At 40.7% G+C, this 25,707-nt stretch overlaps 1 protein-coding gene across 2 annotated transcripts; it reads left to right on the top strand.

Moving 5' to 3' along the window:
* Positions 1 to 45: 45 nt before the first annotated feature.
* Positions 46 to 19,614, top strand: IKBIP (IKBKB interacting protein). Of its 2 annotated transcripts, none has more exons than XM_047788220.1 (3): positions 46 to 620; positions 8,489 to 8,606; positions 10,238 to 11,272. In XM_047788220.1, the coding sequence occupies exons 1-3, from the start codon at positions 445 to 447 to the stop codon at positions 11,072 to 11,074; spliced, it is 1,131 nt and encodes a 376-aa protein (XP_047644176.1). In that variant the 5' UTR covers positions 46 to 444; the 3' UTR covers positions 11,075 to 11,272. The 2 variants fall into 2 exon arrangements, with proteins under 2 accessions (XP_047644176.1, XP_047644178.1); XM_047788222.1 differs by lacking the exon at positions 10,238 to 11,272 and adding an exon at positions 18,662 to 19,614 and having other exon boundaries at positions 51 to 620.
* Positions 19,615 to 25,707: the final 6,093 nt, after the last annotated feature.

Genomic DNA, 25,707 nt, shown 5'->3' on the forward strand with positions numbered 1-25,707 from the left:
GCGCGCACAAGAAAGCACCTCCGCCCCACCCCACAGCGGGGGCGGGGCTCCGCCACAGGGGCGCGCCGCGCTCCAAAAAAGGGAGGCCCGAGGCGGCGCGCTCAACGTGGCGCGCGCTGCCCACCACCCCACCTCGCGTCCCGGAGGCCCGCACGCACCCAGGAGCTAAGGTGTCCGCAGGGGTTGCAGCCCTAAGGCAGAAGAACTGGGGGAGTAGGGTCGCCGCCTGCCTCACCTGGAGGAACTAGAAAGGCAGGTGGATAGGAGTCGCAGTGGAACCGCGGGGATGACCGGGAGAGGGAGGGGGCTGGCTTCTGGGCGGTGCCAAGTCTGAAAGGGGGCGCGGTCACTGCAGAGCCTTCCAACCGAGGCTGAGGCCGCCACGTCCCGCTACCCCAGGCGTAAGAGGCAGCCCCGGGTCTGCTGTCCTCAAGACCTCCAGACATGTCCGAGGTGAAGAGCCGGAAGAAGTCGGGGCCCAGGGGAGCCCCCGCGGAGCCTGGGAAGAGGAGCGAGGCCGGGAAGAGCCCCGATGCTCGGGGCAGTGGAGGCGGGGGCTGGGCGGACCCCCGGACCGGCGTTAGCTTGCTGTCGCTGGGGACGTGCCTGGGCCTGGCCTGGTAAGTGGGCCGAGGCCGCCCAGCCGTGTCCGGCCTCCCTTCGTCGCCCTGTCTTCTCCGGGTCTCGCCTCTGCCCCGGTCCCACCCGGCTGCATCCCACTAAGCTCTAACCCCCTGACTTTCCGCTTCTATTTCTCATCCCAGGAAAGGGTGGCTCAAATTTATTCTACCTTTCGCTTGTTTCTTGTAACTCGTTTTTCCTTTTTATCACTTGCGTGTCCCCCGATTGCCCAACTGGAGGCTAAGATTTGGGAACGAATCAACCATTAAGAAAGGAAGATTCTGCCAAACTTTAAGCGTCTGCTATTGGACGGAAGCTTCTTTGGGGCAAATTTGCCCCATTCCATAAATCCCTAACGGCAACTTTTGCAACCTTAAAAAACTTCATTATGATCTTAAAGCAACAAATGTTCATGATAATATCAAAATTTGGAGAATTGCTCATATTTGATCAATGTGCATGCATTCAAAGTCTATTCCTAAATTACAGATTGAATTTTAAGTATTGGAAAGCTACAAAAAGTATATCACTTGTGTTTACCTAAAACTAAATATTTATAGTTTTTAAAACAAGCAAATAGCGATATATTGATGTCATAGGAAAAATGACTATTAAGAAATAACCCTAGGAGTTCCCCTCGTGCCACAGCGGGTTAAGGATCCAGCATTCTCACTGCTGTAGTGTGTTCCATCCCTGGCCTGGGAATTTCTGCATGCCCACCGGCTCTGCCAAAAAAAAAAAAAAAAGAAGAAGAAGAAAAGAAAAAAAATAACCTTAAGGCTAACTTATTAATTTTATTTTCCTTAATGACATTCATTGACTAAACTATTTTTTTGTTTTGTTTTGTTTTTGCCATTTCTTGGGCCGCTCCCCGCGGCATATGGAGGTTCCCAGGCTAGGGGTCTAATCAGAGCTGTAGCCGCCGGCCTACACCAGAACCACAGCAACGCGGGATCCAAGCCGAGTCTGTAACCTACACCACAGCTCACGGCAACGCCGGATCCTTAACCCACTGAGTGAGGCCAGGGATCGAACCCGAAACCTCATGGTTCCTAGTCAGATTCGTTAACCACTGAGCCATGACGGGAACTCCAACCTATTTCATTTTAATAACAAGAAAAGGGTTTCCCTCCATTTTTCACCAATTCTTGAAGTATTTAGAAGATATTCATCTTCAAGAGTAATTGGATTCTAGAAAAGACCCCAGATGTTCTCTCATCCAGAACTTTTTTTTGCTTTTTAGGGCTGCACCCGTGGCATATGGAGGTTCCCAGGCTAGGGGTTATATTGGAGCTGCAGCTGCCGGCTTATACCACAGCCACAGCAACACTGGATCTGAGCCACATCTGCAAACTACACCACAGCTCACAGCAACACCGGATCCTTAACCCACTGAGAGAGACCAGGGATCGAACCCACAATCTCATAGTTCCCAGTCGGATTGATTTCCAATGCACCACAATGGGAACTCCTCATCTAGAACAGTTTTGATGCTAGTAAATTTTGACGTATACTTTACTGATGATTCATCCTGAGTAAAAGTCAATAAAGATTTGTTACAATAAAGTGAAATGTTAGGAGTCCTGGTCTGCTCAGCAGTAACAAACCCAACTAGTATCCATGAGGGTTCCATCACTGGCCTTGCTCAGTGGGTTAAGGATCCTTCATTGCTGTGAGCTGTGGTGTAGGCTGCAGATGTGACTCGGATGGCACATTGCTGTGGCTGTGGTGTAGACCAGCAGGTACAGCTGGGATTCAACCCCTAACCTGGGAATTCTATATGCCACGGGTTTGGCCCTAAAAAGACAAAATAAGTGAAATGATGATTATTAAATGTTCTCTTCAAAAAAAGATAAATTGTTATTTTACTAATATAGCATTTTGTTTATGGAATATTTTGATCTTAAAAGAATAAATGTACAAAATGTACTGTTTTAAATAAACTGCTTTTATGTCTTAAAATGCATAAAAAATCAAGAACCCTTTTTGTGCTGGGAAAGCTATTCAGTACTAGAACTCAGTAAGCTAAAATATGTATGTTGCTTCTTTCTGGAACCTAATAAAACTGGTTTTAGTTACTGAATGTGTTAATTCTTACTAATTACCCAAAGATGCATATTCATATGAGATAATTATGTATCAGAAGTCAAAACTCTTTAACCATCAGGTAATTCAGGGTTTGGCAGGGGGTGGGGAGTTGGAGGTGAGTGTTGTGGTTTTTTATGGCCACACCCACAGCATATGAAAGTTCCCAGGGCAAAGGATTGAATCTGAGCCACAGCTGCAGCCTTTAACCCACTGCTGGGCCAGGTATCAAACCCGAGCCTCCACAGTGACCTGAGCCACTGCACCACAGCAGGAACGCCTCAGGTTTTTTTTTTCCCCCTCTATCGTCTAACACAGCTTTCTATGAGTCATTTATCCAGCAAAATCTTAGCTAAGCCCATTTTTTCAACATTTTTTGTTGTTAGTGGAGTTATCTAAGAGTTATCCTTTAAAATGCAAAATGGAATATGATCAGTAGATTACTGAACTTTCAGTAGTATGCTGAAAATGAAGTTGCAGTATGAGAAATATGGCTAAATGTGCTCTGACCCTAGCAGTGGCCCTGGAGCTCCCTTTCTTGCAGAAAGTTCATAATAATAGCTTCCTTTGGTTTGCCTCTTTCTCATTGTGAAGTTGAAACAGAGCCTATATATATATATATATATATATATAAGTTCTCAATCAGTTTTCTGCCGTGGAAGATTCCTAGAGGACCTATGCAGAGGCAATACTCCAAGGAAGTACACAATTTATTGCTACAGGGCCCTGAATCTGTATGAGGTCTCTGTAAATTGCAATGGATTATTAACAGTCAGTTTGTAAGGCCTGCATTAAGGTAGTCAAATTAATCTGGGTTGGTTCCTTTCTTCTACCTCCATACCTTCAAGATCTTTACCTCTGGTAGTGGAAAGAGGCCCAGAACAGGTTGAGAGAGTGCTTCTCTTCCTGTTTGTGGGTCTCGTCCATTCCTTCTATCCTTTGCCATAAACCCAACACTGATTCAAAGTGGGACAGGCCTGGGGCTTCTAGCAAGTGCAAGTAGAATGGAGTCCTGATCCACAAGTCTAGGTTTGTCAGAGGGATGGGAAAATCAACTGCAGAAAGCAGTTTACAAGAGTGCAGGAGTTCCCACTGTGGCTCAGCGGCTTACAAACCTGACTAGAGTCCATGAAGATGCACATTCGATCCCTGGCCCTACCCAGTGCATTAAAGATCCAACATTGCCGTGAGCTGTGATGTAGGTTGCAGACACAGCTTGGATCTGGCGCTGCTGTGGCTGTGGCATAGGCTGGCAGCTGCAGCTCCAATTAGACCCCTAGCCTGGGGTCCATATGGTGCAGGTGCGTCTCTAAAGAGACAGAGAAAAAAAAGAAAAAGTGCAAAGTACTTAAGAGAATAGTTGATGTTTTACGTTCTAGGCACTGTAAGAGCTTTATAAATATGAACCTATTTAATCTAAAACACATTATGGACTCAGTAGTAGTATCCCAACTTTGCAGAAGAGGAAACTACCAAAAAGATAACTTGCCAAAGGTGATTGTACAGCTGGTAAATGTTAGAGCCAAAGTTGCCCATCTGCTCAACCAGTGTGATATGCTACCTGCCTTTGATATTAATCCAAAAAGAGGCCAAGACCCTAGAAGTAGAAATCTCTAATCCGGAATTGCTTATAATCCTTTTCTTCTTCTAGAATCTATAGCCCTGATTGTTGTCTCATCTAAACGAGGGAAGGTGGGGAGTAAGGAGGCCTTGAACTGCTGTTAGAAAATGCTATTGGCTCATAAAAAGGAAGCAAAGCAGCTCGGGCACTAATCTGGATCCCAGTTTCAAAAATTAGTGTTTTCTGGGAGTTCCCTGGTGGCCGAATGGTTAAGGATCCACACTGTCACTGCTGTGGCTCAGGTTCAGTCCCTGGCTTGGGACCTTCTGCATGCTTTCAGCATGGCCAAGAAAAAAAAAAAAAAGTGTTTCAGAATTGAAACAAGCTTCTCATTTTTAGCTTCTAGAAAATTATCCTTGGAGTTCCTGTTGTGGCTCTGTGGGTTAAGGACCTGACCATTATCCATGAGAATGCGGGTTCAATCCCTGGCCTTGCTCAGTGGGTTAAGAATCCAGTGTTGCCGCAGGTTGTGCAGCTCTGATCTGGTGTGGCTGTGTCTGTAGTGTAGGCTGGCATCTGCAGATCCGATTCAAGCCCTAGCCTGGAAACTTCCATATGCCATAGGTGCAGCCCTAAAAAGACAGAAAAAAAGAAAATCATTCTCTTCCTTAATTTTAAATGAGTTAATAAAGCTCTTAGAATTGTGTCTGGTGTGTCTAAGTGAAAATAAAGCAAATGCATTTTAACTCAGCACCATACATACCACTGTTTATTATTTTCATTACCAGCACTAAATTTATACTTATTTTCTCTTATATGCACTATTCATGTGTAGGAATGGTGAATCTTTTTATTTTGGTGAAAAGCTAACCATGAACAAAACCTACAGATTATCATTAGCAATGATATTTCCACTAACATGATACAGTTTTCTTCAAGCTTTTCCTATTTGGATTTTGAAGAGAAGTGCAGAGATAAACACAATTAAAAATATTTAGTAAAGTCCTATAGTGAATTTTAGTGGCTCAACCTTCACAAAAAGCCTCTTTATAATCACAAGTTTATTATAAATGAACACACTGATCTATAGAATAAATCCATGAGAAAACTTTGGAGTGATGGATGATCAAACTGGTTCCTGAAATTAGACTTACTTCTTTAGAGTAATCTCTCTCCTTCATTTCTTTCTGCTAGTCTCTTAAAAGCCGAGAATGAAAGAGCCAATCAAAAAAAAATTAAGTCTGCCCACAATGATGTACCGTCAGGGGATTTAGGATGGAGAACAACAGGATACTGGCGCTGGGTAATTAAGGCACATATCAAAGGAATAATTTCATTAAGCCTGAGACTCTTGTGTCTTCCCATGCATAGAAATGCACTAAATCTATTAACCTGAGATGTCTGATTCTTCTCTAATTAGCAGGAATATTTTGATGTTCAACTACCTTTTTATTTACCAAAACCCTTGTATATCCTGGCTCCTCCCTTACCTCTTCAGACAGTCCCTCGGAGCTATCTCCCGGGCTTAAGGTCTCAATAATGCCCCAAATAAAATATAATTCTCAAAAAAAAAAAAAAAATTGGCAGAGCCTCTGTGCCTGCCCAGTTGCATCTCTCACAAGCATCCTATCTTATTAAATCTATTTCTTGCTTATCAGTTTGTCTCTTGCTGAATTCCTTCTGCGTGGAGGCATGAAGAGCCTGAACCTCAGTAAGTCCAGACATCAGGTCTCATGCAATCAGCTGAAGGTCCCAGGACAGATAATGGTTATGCTAGAAAACCATTATCATAAAGACGACCTCTCCCAAGCAAGATGGAATTCTGCCAGCAGTTGGCCTTTGGACTTGAACTGCAGCACTGGTTCTTCCCTATGTCTTTAGCTTGATTGCCTGTTGATTTTCACTATAGCATTGGCTCTATCCTGGTGTCCAGCCTGCCTGTCCACCCTGAAAATTTCGGGTTTGCCAGCCTTCATAGCATGATTCAATGTCTTAAACCTCTCTTTCTATATATATAAAAAAATTAAATCTACACATCCTTCTATGAAATTGGAATAGTAATGTTTTCTAATAACCAGAAGTTGTTTACAAGTTCGTATTAACCCACAGGAGAAGTCAATGTGTACTAATTATGTAACTGGGGTTTACCTAATTCACTGTTCTCTTATAGGATAAATATTAGCTATCATCGAAAGAAATTTATTTCATCCAGCACTGTAAACATTTGTTTAAAATGCACAAAAAAATCCATATTTTTGAAGTTTTATAAGAAGTTAATGATGATATTTATGTTTTAAACATCACTACCTTTCCCAAAATTCACAGAAGTCAGGAGCCTTTCACCTCTCCATTGAGTTTTAGGATCTTTAAATGTTTGTCTTTCAATGAAAGTCTATTTTTTCTTTTTTTCTTTTTTGGCCACACCCACCACATGAGGAAGTTCCCCAGCCAGGGATCAAACTCCGGCCACAGCAGCAACTAGAACTGCTGCAATGACAATGCCAGATCTTCAGCCCGCTGAGCCACGGGAGAACAACTAGAAGTTATTTTTAGAAAACAGTGTCAGTTTAACTCGTGGTTCTCAGGTTGGCTGGGAGATTTTTTTAATTTACAACATCTAAATCACATCTCAAACCAATTAAATCAGAATGTCTGTGGTGAGACCCAGGTGTCACGCTGTTGTAAAGCTGTCAGGTGATTTCAATATGCAGTGAAGTTTTTGAACCACTGCTCTGTGTGCTCTGATCTAGGCACTTGCTTCACATGGTTTTTGCTCCACTGCTTTTTGATGACTCAATAATTCTTTGTGATGACTCACAAAGAATTTCAGCTGCTGCTTTTTCTGAACCCAAAGAATTGAGTCAAAATAGATTAATCAAAATGGTACTAGATCCAAAGCATTTTTTTCTGTGTTTGCTCATTTAAGTCCTACATAGACAAAAGTCCATTTATCGTTTTTAAGACTGGGATAACTTGGATTTCCCATCATGGCTCAGTGGGTAACGAATCTGACTAGCATCCATGAGGTTGCGGTTCCATCCCTGGCCTTGCTCAGTGGGTTAAGGATCTGGTGTTGTCATGAGCTGTGGTGTAGGTCACAGAGCAGCTCGGATCTGGCATTGCTGTGACTGTGGCATAGGCCAGCAGCTATGGTTTCGACTGGACCCCGAGCCTGGGAACCTCCATATGCTGCAGATACGGCCCTAAAAAGAAAAAAAAGAACAACAACAACAACAAAAAGAAAAAAGGAGTTCCCGTCGTGGCGCAGTGGTTAACGAATCCGACTAGGAACCATGAGGTTGCGGGTTCGGTCCCTGCCCTTGCTCAGTGGGTTAACGATCCGGCATTGCCGTGAGCTGTGGTGTAGGTTGCAGACACGGCTCGCATCCCGCGTTGCTGTGGCTCTGGCGTAGGCCAGTGGCTACAGCTCCGATTCAACCCCTAGCCTGGGAACCTCCATGTGCCGCAGGAGCGGCCCAAGAAATAGCAACAACAACAAAAAAAAGACAAAAAAAAAAGAAAAAAGATTGGGATAATTTTTATGCTTCTACCTTTTACTATTTACCAGAAGAATACAACCCAATTTTAGAATGGCATGTAAGGTACACCTACATGGCTCGTGTTTTTGAGTATAATAAATCATACATGTCATACCCCTTGAACTGTGAATATGTGTTCTACTGTCACTTGAACAAACGATTGTTTTCAGTTTTAACTCTTCAATTATTTTGCAACTTCTAATCATCCAACCTCTTTTCCTTCTACTCCACTGCTTTTTTCACTTCTACATTTTAATTTAAAAATGATTTTTAAAATATAAATAACTCTTGCTTCTACTACATCTCAGTGTAAAAACTTGTTTTCTAGATATGGCCTTGAAAAAAAAATAGTAGAAATCCCATCTTGTTCCAAATAATTCATTATTTCTTTCTTCAAAGTGTTTTTTGTGCATGCTTCTATTGTACCTCATCTGACCCACTGAGCTATGAACTTCAGCAGGGGCAAGTTTCAGTCTTCTTTGCATGACTAATAGTGTTAAACCAGTACCTGACTCCATAGTGAGCTCTCTCAAAGTTTGTTGAAATAAACTAATAAAAGCTGCCAATACCTATACCAGAATTTTGTTGTCCTTACCAGAAGTGGGCTTAAAATACTGCTTTAAAATTCATAGTAAAATGGATATGAGTTAGAAAGTAGTGATTTTTGTTTTCCCTTTTCTAGGTTTGTATTTCGGCAGTCAGAAAAGTTTGCAGAGGTGGAAAACCAATACCAGTTACTGAAAATGGAAACCAATGAATTCCGAGGGCTTCAAAGTAGAATCAGTTTAATTTCAGAAAAGGTAATTATTAATTGGCTTATTTGGGTATATTTTGCCATTTTTCTTTCCCACCACCATCCTTCAATCCCAGTTTACATATTCTTTTTTCCTGCCTTTTAGGCCATTACTACTTTAACTCTGGCTGGTCTTCACATTCTCTCTTCAGTCCAATTTACTCTTAGATTACATTTTAAAAGGACAAGAATTTGTTTTAATATATAACATGTTATTGTTTAAAAAGACTAATATGATCATATTGATGTGACCTCAATTTTCTATTTAAATATCAAGTGTCTAGAGCACTGAAAATGTGGCTGATTTTTAAGTATACAATTAGTACTCAGGCAAAGATTCATCAGTTTTTTTTCCTTTACTTTGCACTTAGTAAATATATATATAATAAAAAAATATATATATATATATGACTAGCCTGGGAGTTCCTGTTGTGGCACAGTGAAAATGAATCCAACTAGGAACCATGAGGTTGTGGGTTTGATCCCTGGCCTCCCTCAATGGGTTAAGGATCCAGCGTTGCCTTGAGCTGTGGTGTAGTTTGCATACGTGGATCGGATCCAGCATTATGGTGGCTGTGGTGTAGGCCAGCAGCTACAGCTCTGATTGGACCCCTAGCCTGGGAACCTCCATATGCTGGGAGTGCAACCCTAAAAAAAAAAAAGAATGACTAACCTAAAATAAATATTGGTTTTGGTAGCCAAATAAAAATTAAAATCCATGTCTATGTTGTGTTTCTTCAAGCTGCAAATGCAAATGCATCATTACTATGATTCTTAGATATGTGACAGACAAAAAAGTTTTAACTACCACAGGGCTTAGTAGAAGGTCAGCTGCAAACAATAAAGCATCATGTGGGCCTTGACTGGCTACCAGAGACAGAACTACCATTGGGAAACATGGTTTGTTCATTTATTCATCCACTAAGCCTTTATGTCATAAGGTAGACAAGGACTTGTGCTTGGCACCAGGGTGAGTAAGGATGTTACAAAAATAGAAATGAAATAAAGGGTCAGAGTTCCTGATGAACATATAACCGCCCAGAAGACAAAAACAATGGATGAAAATGATGCATCCCTCACGCTTGCCAATGGATTCCATGGAGGGTGAGCTCAGGGGCCTCTGGAAGGCACTGCAAGAGTTGGTATTTTGACCTAGGGCTCAAGTTGGGAGTCCAGTTGTATTATCAGGGGCCCTCTAATCAGAGGAAACATAATGATAGAAAAAATTCCAGGAGAAGTTCCAGTCGTGGCTCAGCAGTATTGAACCCAACTAGTAACCATCCTGGCCTCGCTCAGAGGATTAAGGATCCAGCGTTGCCATGGGCTGTGGTGTAGGTCACAGATGCAGCTCTGATCTGGTGTTACTGTGGCTGTGGCATAGGCCGGCAACTGCAGCTCCTATTAGACCCCTAGCCTGGGCATCTCCATATGCTGTGGGTGTGGCCCTAAAAAAAAATAAAATAAAATATGGTTCTAAAATTTATTAAATAAATAATAATTGTTTTTGTCAATATGGATCTTATTTGGATATTTTAGACATCTTCAGAATGTGAACTTGGCAAGTAAGTATTAAAGCGTGTTTCCCTAATATAAAAGTTATTAAGTAGCCTTGGGAATTGTTTTGTGTTATAAATGCAGCTTGAGTCTACTGAAAGTATCCTGCAGGAAGCTACATCATCTATGTCTTTGGTGACCCAGTTTGAGCAGGAAGTATCCAGCCTCCAAAGTATCATTCATGACATTCAAAATAGCGAAGAGATGCTTGCTCAAAAGATGCAAAGCCTTAGTGAGAAATTCCAGAATGTTACAGACTTCTGGAAGAAAAGCCTAGAAGAAATGAATGTTAATACAGATATTTTCAAATCAGAATCAAAACATATACACTCTCAAGTCACTGTCCAAATAAACTCAGCTGAACAAGAAATAAAATTGCTCACTGAAAGGCTAAAAGATTTGGAGGACAGCACGCTAAGAAATATCAGAACAGTAAAAAGACAAGAAGAAGAGGATCTTCTGCGAGTAGAGGAGCAGCTTGGCTCCGACACAAAGGCAGTTGAAAAGTTAGAAGAGGAACAGCATGCTCTCTTTGCCAGAGATGAAGACCTGACCAATAAACTTTCCAGTTACGCACCCAAAGTCGAAGAATGCAAGACGCATTTGCCCACAATTGAAAGTGCTATTCGCTCTGTTCTCAGGGTCTCTCAGGATCTGATAGGGACAGAAAAGAAAATGGAAGATTTGACCCTTCAGATGTTTAATATGGAAGATGATATGCTGAAAGCAGTGTCTGAAATAATGGAGATGCAGAAAATCCTTGAAGGAATTCAGTATGATAATAGCATATTAAAGATGCAGAATGAACTGGATGTTCTAAAAGAAAAAGTTCATGATTTTATAGTATATTCAAGTACAAGAGAAAAGGGAACTCCAGCAGAGTATAATCTAGAAAATAAAGGAATGGATAGTGATTTTTAAATGCACTACATTTATTCTGATGAACCACATTATTATACAGGGACTGATTAGTTCCCTGTTTTTGTGCTATTGTGATATGCCTCACTTTATCCTACATTATTGGAAAATAAGTGAGATGTCCACTCAAAAGGATTATCCAGAGAGTAGAAGTTGTTTTTAAGCAATAAAACTTTTCATCTTAACCATTTTAAATAGAAATATTTGTAAAAGATATATTTCTTTACCTTTTAAGGCAGTAACTTAGTATTTTTCATGTTTTCTAATATATAATAGATGTCATGAATTTCACCTATTACATTGAACTGAAAGATATGAGTATCTCTAGGGGTTATTGAGGGGTGTTTACCTCCTCACTAAATGACACCAGTTGCTATTTTTCAAATCTATGTCTATTTCTTATACCTCTTCTGCCACCTGAAAAAGTGACTCACTGACCTGATCTTAATGTCAGGCTGACCAGTGTTGTGTTTGCCTCAGCGTGTTCTTCATCTCCTTTGCAATTTACTGCAGGCTAAGAATCCAAGTTCACAGAAATTTCACCTAAAATAAAAGATAACTTACATGAAGGAGAGCCTGGGGCGCTTTGCTATGAAGTAACATGCACTTTTTGAAAACCATGGAGGCTGGGAAACTTTTTACTTTTTGTTAGGATTCTAAACTATTATCGATGCTTGTAAGAAATTTTTTAGGGGAGTTCCCGTCGTGGCGCAGTGGTTAACGAATCGACTAGGAACCATGAGGTTGAGGGTTCGGTCCCTGCCCTTGCTCAGTGGGTTAACGATCCGGCGTTGCCGTGAGCTGTGGTGTAGCTTGCAGACACGGCTCGGATCCCGCGTTGCTGTGGCTCTGGTGTAGGCCGATGGCTACAGCTCCGATTCAACCCCTAGCCTGGAAACCTCCATATGCCACGGGAGCGGCCCAAGAAATAGCAAAAAAAAGACAAAAAAAAAATAAAGAAAGAAATTTTTTAGAAGAGTAAACAGTCTTTTTTTTTTAATCTGGTTTACCGTGTTCTGTCAATTTTCTACTGTACAGCAAGTAACCCTGTCACACATATACCTTCCTTTTTCTCACATTATCAGGCTCCATCATAAGTAAACACATTCTTTTGGAAGCTTTTCCCTGTGAATTATGTGTGTATCCTTTAAGTATGGACTTTGGGAATATCTTTGCATACCTAGGATTTTTTTTTTATTTTTTGGTTCTAACTGTGTTACAGACTCGAGTTTGCTATGTACATGATCTCTAGATACATTATTCTACTTAAAAGTACACCAATAATGTGGCCTATTTTAAAGAGGAGAAAGAAGCATAATGAGAAATGATGTGGTAATCATGGTCATTAACAGTATGTCATTATTTTAAGGAGCCCCCAAACTAATTACCCAACCAAATTTGTTTTACCCAGTTATTTTATTTTACAAAAATTGTATAATAGAGTCACAAGGATTAAGACATAGACATATCAAGAGGAGATTAAGGGGAAGTCTAGCCAGATTTTTGCAAAAATGATAATCAGAAACATGCAGGTTTGGGGGAGAACATAAGACTTACTGGTTGGAGTTCCTGTTGTGGTGCAGCAGAAACAAACCTGACTAGTATCCATGAGGATGCGGGTTTGATCCCTGGCCTCGCTCAGTGGGTTAAGGATCCAGTGTTGCCATGAGCTATAGTGTAAGACACAGTTGCGGCTTGGGTCTGGCGTTGCTATGGCTGCAGTGTAGACCAGTGGTTACATCTCGGTTTCCACCCCTAGCCTGGGAACTTCCATATGTCTCGAGTGCAGCCCTAAAAGGCAAAAAAAAAAAGACTTTTATTGGTAAGCTGATACATCAAGAGGGTCCAAGGTTGATATTTGAAAACTGACTTAACTGCATATGGAAGTACTGTTCTTATTTGTTTTTCTTGCTGTAACCAACTATAGTCCCAGTTACATAATGCAGTTTCAGTGAAATTAAAAACAGAGAACTTGAAAGCAGTCAGTTACAAAAGATAGTTGTGATCAGGTGGTTTTATTATGTAAATGTGTACATTTTGGGAATTAGGCAGGCCTATGGTAGACAGCCCTGGGTCATAAAGGTGAGACTGAAAGAGTGCTATTATTAAGGGGCATATCATTAATTTCTGAAATCTTAACATTAAATCCTTCTGAATGTCTAAGTTCTTGTCTGTGTGCACTGACAAACATATTTCTTTGCTTTTATTTTCATGCTAATAGATTATTAAGTTAGCTGGAACTTTATTTCAGCCTCCTTCCTGCCAGGGCAGAGGTGATCTCTTGTACTCTTCACTTTTTTTTTTGGCCTATCACCAGATTTGATACATTATTAACTACGGTATATACCACAGTAATGGTTACAGAAACTAAATAGAAAAAAAGTGGCCCTTGTGCTCTCATAGTGACAGTTACAAGAGAAACAAAAACTGCCCTTCCATGAGTATTCATGAGAAAATGTTGTGTATATGTACACATGTATATATTCTTTTATTCAGGGGTTTTCCTATAAAAAAGTGATATTAGATTTAGATGTACCTGATTGTCTTCCTCTGTTTCTTAAATTCATCTAACACAGATACTTGAAATTTCAAAAACACCCATGTTATCAAATATTAAATTGCATTGTTAGTCTTTCCTTTAAGGAAGATTACCATATTCTAAAACATATTTTTGTATCTTTGTGATCAATAATAAATTGTACATCAATTTCTGATAGAGTACCGTGTCCTTTTTTAATTAGCACATGTAAGTCACTTTTACAAAGCAGACATTTAAATGTTTTAACTTTTCAATGTAAAATTTTAAAGTATATTTGTAGTAATATTTCCTTAAATTTTGCCTAATGGTGGGGTTCCCATTACAGCTCAGTGGATTAAGAATCTGACACAGTGTCCATGAGGATGCAGTTTCAATCCCTGGCCTCGCTCAGTGGGTTAAGGATCCAGTGCTGCTGCAAGCTGCAGCATAGGCTACAGATGCAGCTTGGATCTGGTGTTGCTGTGGCTGTGGTGTAGGCTGGGAGCGTAGCTCCAACTTGACCCCTAGCCCTGGAACTTTCAAATGCTGCAGGCGCAGCCCTAAAAAGAAAAAATTTTTTTGCCTAATGATTAGAAACTATTGACTAAGTGTATTTTTATATTTTATAATGAAAAATGTTGCTGTCTTAGCCTGTCTAGCTTGATAGAAAAATAAATTTGTTACATTTAAAATGGATAAGCAATGAGGTCCTACTGTATAGCACAAGGAACTATATCCACTTTCTCAGGATAGACCACGATAGAAGATAATATAAGAAAAAATTTGTATACATATATGACTGGGTCACTTTGCTGTACAGAAGAAATTGCCACAGCATTGTAAATTAACTACACTTTTTTTTTTTTGTCTTTTTGCCATTTCTTGGGCCGCTCCTGCGGCATATGGAGGTTCCCAGGCTAGGGGTCGAATTGGAGCTGTAGCCGCCAGCCTACGCCAGAGCCGCAGCAACGCGGGATCCGAACCGTGTCTGCGACCTACACACCACAGCTCACGGCAACACCGGATCCTTAACCCACTGAGCAAGGCCAGAGATTGAACCCGAAACCTCATGGTTCCTAGTCGATTCGGTAACCACTGAGCCACGACGGGAACTCCATCAGCTATACTTTAATAAAAAATATTTTTAAAAACTAAACTTGTAAGATATAAAGTTAATGGCATTAATTTCAATCTAATTGTAGATCTTTGTATGATATTGATCAAAGATTAAGATGCCATTATAAAATGACATATTATAAAACAATGTGAATTCACCAAACATTTAAAAAAAAAAATTTCTCTGTAGACTTACCTCATACTTACAAAGTTGGCAAAAGCTCTGTAGATTCACCCAGCATCTGTTTTAGTTCAGTTATGAACTATTAATTTAATACAAATCAAAATGCTGGGAGTTCCCATTATGGCGCAGCAGAAGGGCATCCATCTACTATCCATGAGGTTGAGGATTCGATCCCTGGCTTCGCTCAGTGGATTAAGGCTCTGGCGTTGTGTAGGTCACATATGAGGCTTGGAGCTGGTGTTGCTGTTGCTGTGGCATCAGCAGGCAGCTCTAGCTCCGATTTGACCCCTAACCTGGGAACTTCCACACGCCGTGGGTGCGGCCCTAAAAAGTAAAAAATAAAATAAAAATCGTAAAATGTAATTTGGAACTAAATATACATAATGGAGCAAGAGGGGTGTATTGCTGCTTTGAATTAACGGTTTTACTGCCTCATCTCATCTTGTCATTTCTTTAAAGCTATGTAACTGTTCTTAAGCTCCTGTAAAAATAATACTCCAAGCATATTAAATATTTATTGGCATTAAATAAAACTAGGTTAACGTTATCAAAATAATCACGATAGTTTACCTGAGACAAATGCAATTTAGGAAAGATTCATAAAAAGCATACAATTGAAAAAATTATTTTAGAAAAAACGTGATGTCTTTCAACTGCATATTTTGTTTGTTTGTTTGTTTTTTGCTTTTTAGGGCCACATCTGTGGCATATGGAGTTTCCCAGGCTAGAGGTCCAATTGGAGCTACAACTGCCGGCCTATACCACAGCCACAGCAACACCAAATCCAAGCCGCATTTTCAACCTACACCACAGCTCATAACAACGTCAGATCCTTAACCCACTGAGCTAGGCCAGGGATCGTATCTGCAACCTCATGGTTCCTAGTCGGATTCATTTCCGCTGCGCCACAACGGGAACTCCACATATTTTATTTTGTAAAAATGTTTTACAGGTGTTCCCCCTGTGGTGCAGTGGATTAAGAATCCAACTGCAGCAGCTTGGGTTGCTGCAGAGGGGTGAGTTTGGTCGATGGCCCAGGAACTTCCATATGCGACTGGTGCAGCCCAAAAAAATGTTTTTCAGCTTACATATTTGCCTTTTATTCGTTATTGTTTCTGAATTTTAAGTAACCAGTTTCTTGACATTTTCCTTCCCAATCTAAGCTACACACTCCGTGAAAGCAGACTGTTCTTAATCACATTAGTACATATCAACACAGTAAAATTTTTTTTTTTTTTTTTTGCTTTTTAGGGCCACATCCAAAGCACATGGAAGTTCCCAGGCCAGGGATCAAATCAGAGCTGCAGCTGCCAGCCTACACCACAGCAACTCAGGATCCAAGCAGGGTCTGCAACCACAGCCATATCAACACCAGATTCTTGACCCACTGAGCAAGGCCAGGGATCAAAATCTCGGCCTCATAGATACTAGTCGAATTCATTCCCACTAAGCCACAATGGGAACTCCAACACAGTAAATGCTGAATCAAACTGGTTTTGATTATTAGTAGAAAGCTATAGACAATATCCACTTTAAAAACAGTGCTGGAGTTCTCATTGGGGCTCAGTGGGTTAAGAACCTCACTAGTATCCATGAGGATGTGAGTTTGATCCCTGGCCCCACTCAGTGTGTTAAGGATCCAGTGTGGCTGTGGTTAGGCTGGCAGCCACAACTCTGATTCAGTCCCTAGCCTGGGAACTTCCATATGCCACAGGTGTGGCCCTAAAAAGAAAAACAGTGTTTTCCTAGAAAACAAACTGAAAGTTAAATACACAAAAGTCAAACAATGGACTTACACATTATAAATGGGATTTCTTTTTTCAATGTAATCACAATATATCTCTGTGTTTAGACACAGGCTTTGGCAATGTATTTTGCATTTATTAGTATTTTATTTACTTATTTTTAGGGCCACGCCTGCAACATATGGAAATTTCCAGGCCAGGGGTTGAATCAGAGCTGCGTTTACCAGCCTACATAGCAACACAAGATCCTTAACCCACTGAGTGAGGCCAGGGATCAAACCAGCATCCTTATGGATATTAGACAGGGCCATTACCTTCCTAGCCACAACAGCAATTCCTACAGTTATTCTTTAACTTTTTTTTCTTCATAGTTTAGCACACAGTCCACAGGCTTAATCTTCTAAATCTTAATAGTCAAAACTGACAATTCCTGTTTTTTTTTTAATTAAATAATCTTGACATATAACATGTTCACATGTTCAAATTTAAGATGTACAACGTGATACTTTGACGTTTAGAGCTCTATTCAGTCATGAGAAGGGAGGATATCCTGCTATTTGTGACAACATGGATGGACCTTGAATATGTTTAATTTTCAATTTTGTATTGTTTACGAGACTTATCCATCTTATCACTATAATCAGCACCTTAATTTTCCCCTTTCCTTCTTAATTTTATCAATCGATGGCACAATGCAATAAGATTTCAAATATTCAGAACAGAGTAACTGAACTTTCCCCAAACCGCTATATAAACATATAACACATACACAGGAGTTCCCGTCATGGCTCAGCAGTAACAAACCTGACTAGTATCCATGAGAATGGGTGTTCAATCCCTGGCCTCGCTCAGTGGGTTAAGGATCCAGCGCTGCCATGAGCTGTGGTGTAGGTCGCAGACGCAGCACAGATCTGGCATTGCTGTGGCTGTGGTGTAGGCCAGCACCGGCAGCTCCGATTGGCCCCCTAGCCTGGGAACCTCCATATGCCTCGGGGGCAGCCCTAAAAAGCTAAAAAAATATACATACCAACAATAACAAAATAACAATTTGAACTGTTGCCAGGCACTTGTGTCTCAAAATGTTCATCAGCTAATCTGTCCAAGTTAAACCAAAACAACCATTTAGAGACATCAGCATACAATGAATGGATGATGGAGAAGGAAGATGCTATCAAAATATCCAAAAGTTGACAATGATGGAATGTATTTGGAATCATGGAATTTTAGAACCTTGGAGGGTTTTCATTTTGTTTTGTTTTTTCGGCTGCCCTGACAGACCATTAACCCTCTGTGCTGGGCTGGGGATCGAAGCAGTTGATCCCGGCGGTCCCAAGAGGCCGCTGATCCTGTTGTGCCACAAGGGACTTCCTAGAGATTTTTATTCCTAGAGTTTTTTATTGGTCTGCTTGTTGCTTTGTTTTACCATGTCTATGGTCTCTAATAAACTACTGAGCTGAGTTGAAGCCGCGAACCAAGCTGTACTCATCTTTATGTTGCTCACACTTCACATGTCTGGCAACATATAGGAACTTCAGAATTACTCGTTGAACTAGTTCAATACCCCAGAAAATTATTCATAAAAGTAATAGGACAATAAAGCATATACACAGAGTCCCTTCATTCTAGCACTTGTTATACCTACAAACAAACTTCTGTTTCAGAAATCATGTTGTTTTGTCTGACCCACCAAATTTACCAAAACTCATCTAGAGGAGGCTTCTTCCCTTCTCCAGCAACTAAAAAAAAAAAAAAAAAAAAACCACTGCCTCTCATGTAGCTCATTTCATCACAATACAGTGGACTGATGAGACCACTGGAAAATGCCATTTCCAATAATATCTTACAAAATTCCTTTAATGTTTTCCTTCTTGTTTATTAGCAATACAATTAATACATCTTTTACCAGATGCTTTCAAGTAGAGCTGTAATTAGCATTATAGTTAAAAATAACACCTAAAATTTAAGTTGAATTTTAAATCTTAAGCTTTTAATCAATTTAATTATTCCGGTACTATATTTCCTTACAGTGTCAGAAGTCTGAAGCTATCATAGAACAATTGAAGTCTTTTCAAATACTTACTCATCTAAAGCGTCTACAGGAAGAAATTTATGAAGTGAAAACTTGGTCCAACAGGATCACTGAAAAACAGAATATATTGAACAGCAATTTGACAACTCTTTCTCAAGATGTTACAAAAATAGACCAAAGTACAACTTCCATGGCAAAAGATGTTGGCCTCAAGATTACAACTGTAAAAACAGATATACGACGTATTTCAGGTTTAGTAACTGATGTAACATCATTGAAAGATTCTGTGCAAGAACTAGAAAATAAAATAGAAAAAGTAGAAAAAAATACAGTAAAAAACATAGGTGATCTTCTTTCAAGTAGCATTGATCGAACAGCAATGCTCCGAAAGACAGCATCTGAAAATTCGCAAAGAATTAACTCTGTCAAGAGAATACTTTCTGAGCTACAGAGTGATTTCAACAAGCACACAGATAGGTTTTTAAGTTTAGAAAGTGACAGAGCTAAGGTTCTAAAGACAGTGACTTTTGCAAATGATCTAAAACCAAAGGTGCATAATCTAAAGAAGGACTTTTCCCGATTAGAACCACTGGTAAATGACTTAACACTTCGCATTGGGAGATTGGTTACTGACTTATTACAAAGGGAGAAAGAAATTGCTTTCCTAAATGAGAAAATATCCAACTTAACAACAGTCCGAGCTGAGATTAAGGATATAAAAGATGAAATAAAACACATTTCAGATATGGATTAGTTTGAAATTATTTAGATCAGAGGAACGTGGCTTTTTTTTAAATGGACCTCTGGTCATGTTATATAAAGACTGAGAAGTCAGAAATGATGAAATTTTGGAGTAAGTACTATTTTGTATTGATTCTATTTTGCACAGTAAAAATAAAAACTTTTGAAGAACTGAGCGCTTGATTTTCAAAAATAGGTATGCTAAAACATATTTATAACTTTATAGAAAATATGTCTGCAACTTTACATAGCAAGAACCTTATGCATCCCCCTCACATACATACTCTTATACGTGCACATACACACACAGGATCTGCCAGCCTGGAACTGGGAAGTTTAGATGGGGCAGGATCTGAATCTCCACTTGCCCTCACTGACTGCCAAGGAGCATAGGATGTATAGTTGGATCCTAACTGGAGAACTGCCCATCAGGATCAGGCCTGTGACATTCGTTATCCATTCAGAGGAAGAGAAACTAAAGGTCACAACCAGGGAGCTGCAGGAAAAGAATCACATAAACCCTCCTGGGTCCTTCATGGTTTTCAGAAACAGGAAAAGGTCACCTAAAATGGGGTAGGGAAGTGGCATATAGAGAAGGTTTTGGGGGGTGAGGGGCAGCACAGATTGCAGGGGGCCTGCCAGGCCTCAGATGGAGGCTTGCCTCAACACAGCACAACTCATGTATGGGGATGATTTGACCAGAAGCAGCCAAAGCAAAGAAGAAAATTCTAACATTTTAACCAGCAATACATTAGCAGTTCCACTTACATAAAATTCTGGAAAATGTAATCTCATCTATAGGGGCAAAAAATAAATCAATGATTGCCAGGAGACAGAGATGAGGGAAGTATAGCTTATAAAGAAGCACAAGGAGGGGTTCCCTTCTGGCTCAGTGGGTTAAGGATCACACATCATTATAGCGGCTTGGGTCACTGCTATGGCGTGGGTTCTATCCCTGACCCAGGAACTTCCACATGCCTGAAGTGTGACCAAAAAATACAAAGAAGCACAAAGAATTTTTTTGTTTGTTTGTTTTTTGGGGTTTTTTTGGAGTTCCCATCGTGGCGCAGTGGTTAACAAATCCAACTAGAAACAATGAGGTTGCGGGTTCAATCCCTGGTCTTGCTCAGTGGGTTAAGGATCCGGCGTTGCTGTGAGCTGTGGTGTAGGTTGCAAACGTGGCTCGGATCCTGCGTTGCTGTGGCTGTGGCTGTGGCATAGGCCGGTGGCTACAGCTCTGATTAGACCCCTAGCCTGGGAACCTCTATATGCCACGGGAGTGCCCCAAGAAATAGCAAAAAGACCAAAAAAAAAAGAATTTTTTTTTTTTTTTAATAATGGCTGCACCTGCAGCATATGGAAGTTCCTGGGCCAGGGAGTGAATTTGAACCACAGCTGTGAACTATGCCACAGCTGTGGCAATGCTGGATCCCATAAATCACTACGCTGGCCAGGCTGATCTTCGCAGGGACCCAAGGGGCTGCAATCAGATTCTTAACCCACCGCACCACAGTGGGAACTCAGGCACTCACTCATCTTATTTGGCGCCAGTTCTACTCATTATTGTAATAATGATTCACAAATATATCAGTCATTTGTTGGCCATGCTGAGTAGGAATTTCTTGAAGGAACCCTTGAATCTGAAATGTCACTAGGCTCATTGTCATGATTTTGTCTTCAAATCAGATAGCTTTTCCAGCAAATACAGGAAAATGGAAAACTTTGGATGTTTCCCAATAGTAGAAAATGTAAAATTAATCATTTCAATAATAGATATGTTTGGAGTTCCTTGTGGCTTAGCAGGTTAAGGATCCACATTGTTACTGCAGCAGCTTGGGTTGCTGCTGCAGCTCAGGTTTGCCCCTGGCCTGGGAACTTACATGCTTCAAGAGTGGCCAAAAAAAAAAAAAAAAAAAGCCTAACCAGTTGTGCAGTCAATAAAATCAGTAAAGAATTATTTATCTGGAGTTCCCGTCGTGGCGCAGTGGTTAACAAATCCGACTAGGAACCATGAGGTTGTTGGTTCGGTCCCTGCCCTTGCTCAGTGGGTTAACGATCCGGCGTTGCCGTGAGCTGTGGTGTAGGTTGCAGACGCGGCTCGGATCCCGCGTTGCTGTGGCTCTGGCGTAGGCCAGTGGCAACAGCTCCAATTGGACCCCTAGCCTGGGAACCTCCATATGCAGCGGGAGCGGCCCAAGAAATAGCAACAACAATAACAACAACAAAAAGACAAAAAAAAAAAGAATTATTTATCTATGAGCAAAAGATGGCTAAATAGTATTTTCAGATACAAATGATGTCTAAAAGGTAGTTTTAGGCGTTCCCATTGTGGCTTAGTGGTAACGAACCTACCTGACTAGTATCCTTGAGGAGGTGGGTTTGATCCTCGTCTCGCTCAGTGGGTTAAGGATCTGGTTTTGCTGTGTCCGTGGTGTAGGCCAGCAGCTGTAGCTCCAATTCAACCCCTAGCCTGGGAACTTCTATATGCTGAGGATTGAGTGGCCTGAAAAAGACAAAAAAAAAAAAACCAAAAAATTAGTTTTAAACTTGGTTGATACAGCCCCCTGGTGTTGAGACCATAGGTTCCTCACATGAATTATCCTCTATCTTCAAATCTTGCATACACTGTATTTCACAATGAAAGCTACTGACTTGTACATCAAATCACAGCATTAGGTAGCTATTGTAATCTTATGTAGGAGACACATCCCCCTGACTTTCGTTCAATATAGCAAACCTTTATTAAGTGACTGTTGTATGCATGGAATTTTAGAATATAAAACCAAACATGAAAACCTTGGAATACTTGCTTTGGTGACTCACCAAAAATTCATAACCCACATCAATGGTGAGGCTAACATCTCACGCACCTCCTATGACTACTTCTCAGAATGTCAGGGCCAACTTGCAAAAGAGAAAATGATTCGATAGGAGTAGCTAGCTTATGAAGGTACATCATTCTTTGACATATCAGTAGCTAGCTTATGAAGGTACATCATTCTTGTTCACAGCCTCAACTGTGAACAAGATTCCTCAAAGTTCGAAATCAGTTTGGTTCTTATCCACATTGTTGCTCTCTGGGATTTTAAACATTTTGACTTATGATAAAAATTGTATAAACATGATTATATAATTTACGTTAAAGAAATAGTACATAACTCTTAATTTAGCAGCAAGCATTCACCAAACTTGATGAGCACTGTGGACACTTTCCCAAAAATGGTTATCAAAACATTTCATGAAGTTTTCACACAATGGAGATTTGGTTAAGCTGTAGTTTTTTCAATTTTGTCATTTGTCACTAGGTATGTATAAATCAGCAAAAATCAGGGTTTCTGCGAGTTTTAATTGCTCTGAAAGTTGAATTATATTTGACCACTCTGGAAACTACTAATCATGTCCTAGTATTATGACATAATTCGATTAAACTACTAATCACATATACTCATTTCACTGGGTTCTTTGTGGAATTGACATTTTATTAAGCCAAATGTGAAAAAACAATGTTACTAAAATTTCCTCATTAGAATCACTTCCAGTATGAGTAAACTTTAAGATATGAAATGGGAATTCACATTTTAAGTGGGCATTTTAATTGAATTTTGAGGATGAAATGATTTTCCCTCAGAAATAGAAATATCTCTAACTACAAACAGCAAGCAATTCTTGATAGCTTGAATACAGCATACTTTATATCAATACCCACAAATAAAATCTAGCCTTTCTTACTTGAATTTTATATAAGGCTGACTTAACTGCATTCCCTCAAGTTTTCAAATCCCCAGTCCACCTTTGGGTGGGCCCAATATACATATATACCCAACCTCATAGAGGCTTACAATGTGGCCGACACTCCTCCCAGAAAGAGGTGGAGTCTACATTCCTTTTCCTTGAAGCTGGGATTTGGTCTTCCTGGACTTCTGGTGATCAAGAATACAGTGGAAGTGATGCTAAGACTTGCAAGGCTAAGTCCTAAAAAAAGGTCCAGCTTCTACCTGGCTCCATTTCAGAATCCTGAAATAAGCCCAACTGCCCTAAGGCCACCACACTGTGGATTTTGAGGAAGAGACCAAACCACTATGAGAGATGTTTCCTAGCCTGGGAACTTCCATATGCCGAGGGTGGATGAATCTCTAGCATGGATATGAAAAAAACTTTGGAGATTAGCCCAGAGCTACCAACTGACTGTGACTTCATCTAACAGAGCTACCATCTAACTGTGACTGAGAGGCCCAGAACCAGAAGAGTCCAGCAGAGGCTCCCAAATTCATAACCCAGAAAGCTCGAGATTATATTCTCATGCCATTACATTTCAGATTTGTTACTTAGCAGTAACTAATGCACACTGGTGACACCAACTGCCACAGCCATCATTTACTTGGCCTCATATTGAAGCTCTACCTTTTCAGAGTTTGGTCCAAATTTACACCCATCATCCTTCCTTTTTCTCTACCACATAAGTAAAGTAAGTTTTGGTGGGATTAGCAGTGAGCATGGCTGCCTTTCAAGTAAAGATTGGAACCCTAAACAACAACATGCAACTAGACACACCTGGGTTCTAAGTTTAGTTCGCTAACCACACATGGCTTTGTATGAAAACACTTCTCTCCCTTTAGGCTCTTTTAAAGTTTCCTGAGGCCCAATCCACATTCTTCACACAGGGACTGTCAACTCAACCCAGATTATTATATCCAGAGGCCTCAGGGTAAAATGTAATCATACTTAAAAAACAAAGTATTATTATAGTTTGGCCTTTTATACAAAGGAAAACTAAAGAGGGGCTTACTTTCCAATTTTATTCATTTTTTGTCTTTTTGCCTTTTCTTGAGCCACTCCCATGGCACATAGAGGTTCTCAGGCTAGGGGTCTAATTGGAGCTGTAGCCACCGGCCTACGCCACAGCCACACAGGATCCGAGCCGCGCCTACAACCCACACCACAGCTCATGGCAATGCCAGATCCTTAACCCACTGAGCAAGGCTAGAGATCGAACCTGCAACCTCATGGTTCCTAGTCGGATTCGGTGACCACTGAGCCACGACAGGAACTCCTTACTTTCCAATTTTTAAAAACTGTTTTGGTTTAAACCAAATTTCAGAAACTTGAACATGCTAGAGTGATGCTTTCCCAGGGCATTCAACTACTCCAGTGTCAAGCAGGTACTTTTCTTAAAAGGCAAAACCCCATTGTGGCTCAGTGGGTTGAGAACCCAACTAGTACCCATGAGGATGAAGGTTCAATCCCTGGCCCTGTTCAGGGGGTTAAGGATACAGCACTGCCATGAGCTGTGGTTTGGATCTGCTGTGGCTGTGGCACAGGCCAGCGGCTGCAGCTCCAAATCAACCCCTCGCCTGGGAACTTCCCTATGCCACAGGTGCAGCCCTAAACAGCAAAACAAAACAAAAAACAAATAAACCATCATTCTTTTAACTACCCTAAATTTAGTCTATCTTTTTTTTAGATAAGGATTAACAAACCAATTAGGATTTTTTTTTTTTTTTTTTAAACCCCTGGCGCTTCTGAGCCAGGATCAGCTGCAGTTTGACTCAAGCCATAGCCATGGCAATGCCGGATACTTAACCCATTGGGCCCAGCCAGGGATTGAACCTGCATCCCAACGCTCCCAAGATGCCGGCCAATCCCACTGCACCACAGGAGCTCCCTAATTAGGTTTTTTTTGTTTTTTGTTTTTGGTCATTTTAGGGCTGCACCTATGGCATGTTAGTTCCCAGGCTAGGGTCAAATTGGAGCTGCATCCTCTGGCCTATACCAACCACAGCCACAGCAACACCAGATCCAAGCAGTGTCTGTGACCTACACCACAGCTCATGGCAACGCCAGACCCCTCACCCACTGAGAGAGGCCAGGGATCAAACCTACGTCCTCATGGATGCTAGTCAGATTTGTTTTCAGCTGGGCCAAGGTGGGAACTCCTAGGATTTTTAAAATACAGTACATGCTACAAAAATTTGATTATATGCTGAAATGTACTTGTCAAAATACAAGCACAAGCGAATACTTATCCATATTCAAATTTAACAAATGAAGTTTTTAAAAATTTAGGCTATGATTCCTAAAAATCTAAGAACTATCTTGAGTGACAAAACTTCAGACATATGACAATTTATGACTAGGGATCAAAGTATTCAACCAACAGTGAATTTTTTCCTTGAGGTTTCTTTTTTGCCACACCCCTAGCACACTCAAGTCCCAGGGCCAGGCGACTGAATCCGTGCCCAGTATTAACACCACCAAACCCCTAACCCACTGTGCCACCAAGAAAACTCTCTTTGAGGGAGTTCC

Source organism: Phacochoerus africanus, chromosome 7, assembly GCF_016906955.1.
Source record: "Phacochoerus africanus isolate WHEZ1 chromosome 7, ROS_Pafr_v1, whole genome shotgun sequence".
Lineage (NCBI taxonomy): Eukaryota > Metazoa > Chordata > Mammalia > Artiodactyla > Suidae > Phacochoerus > Phacochoerus africanus.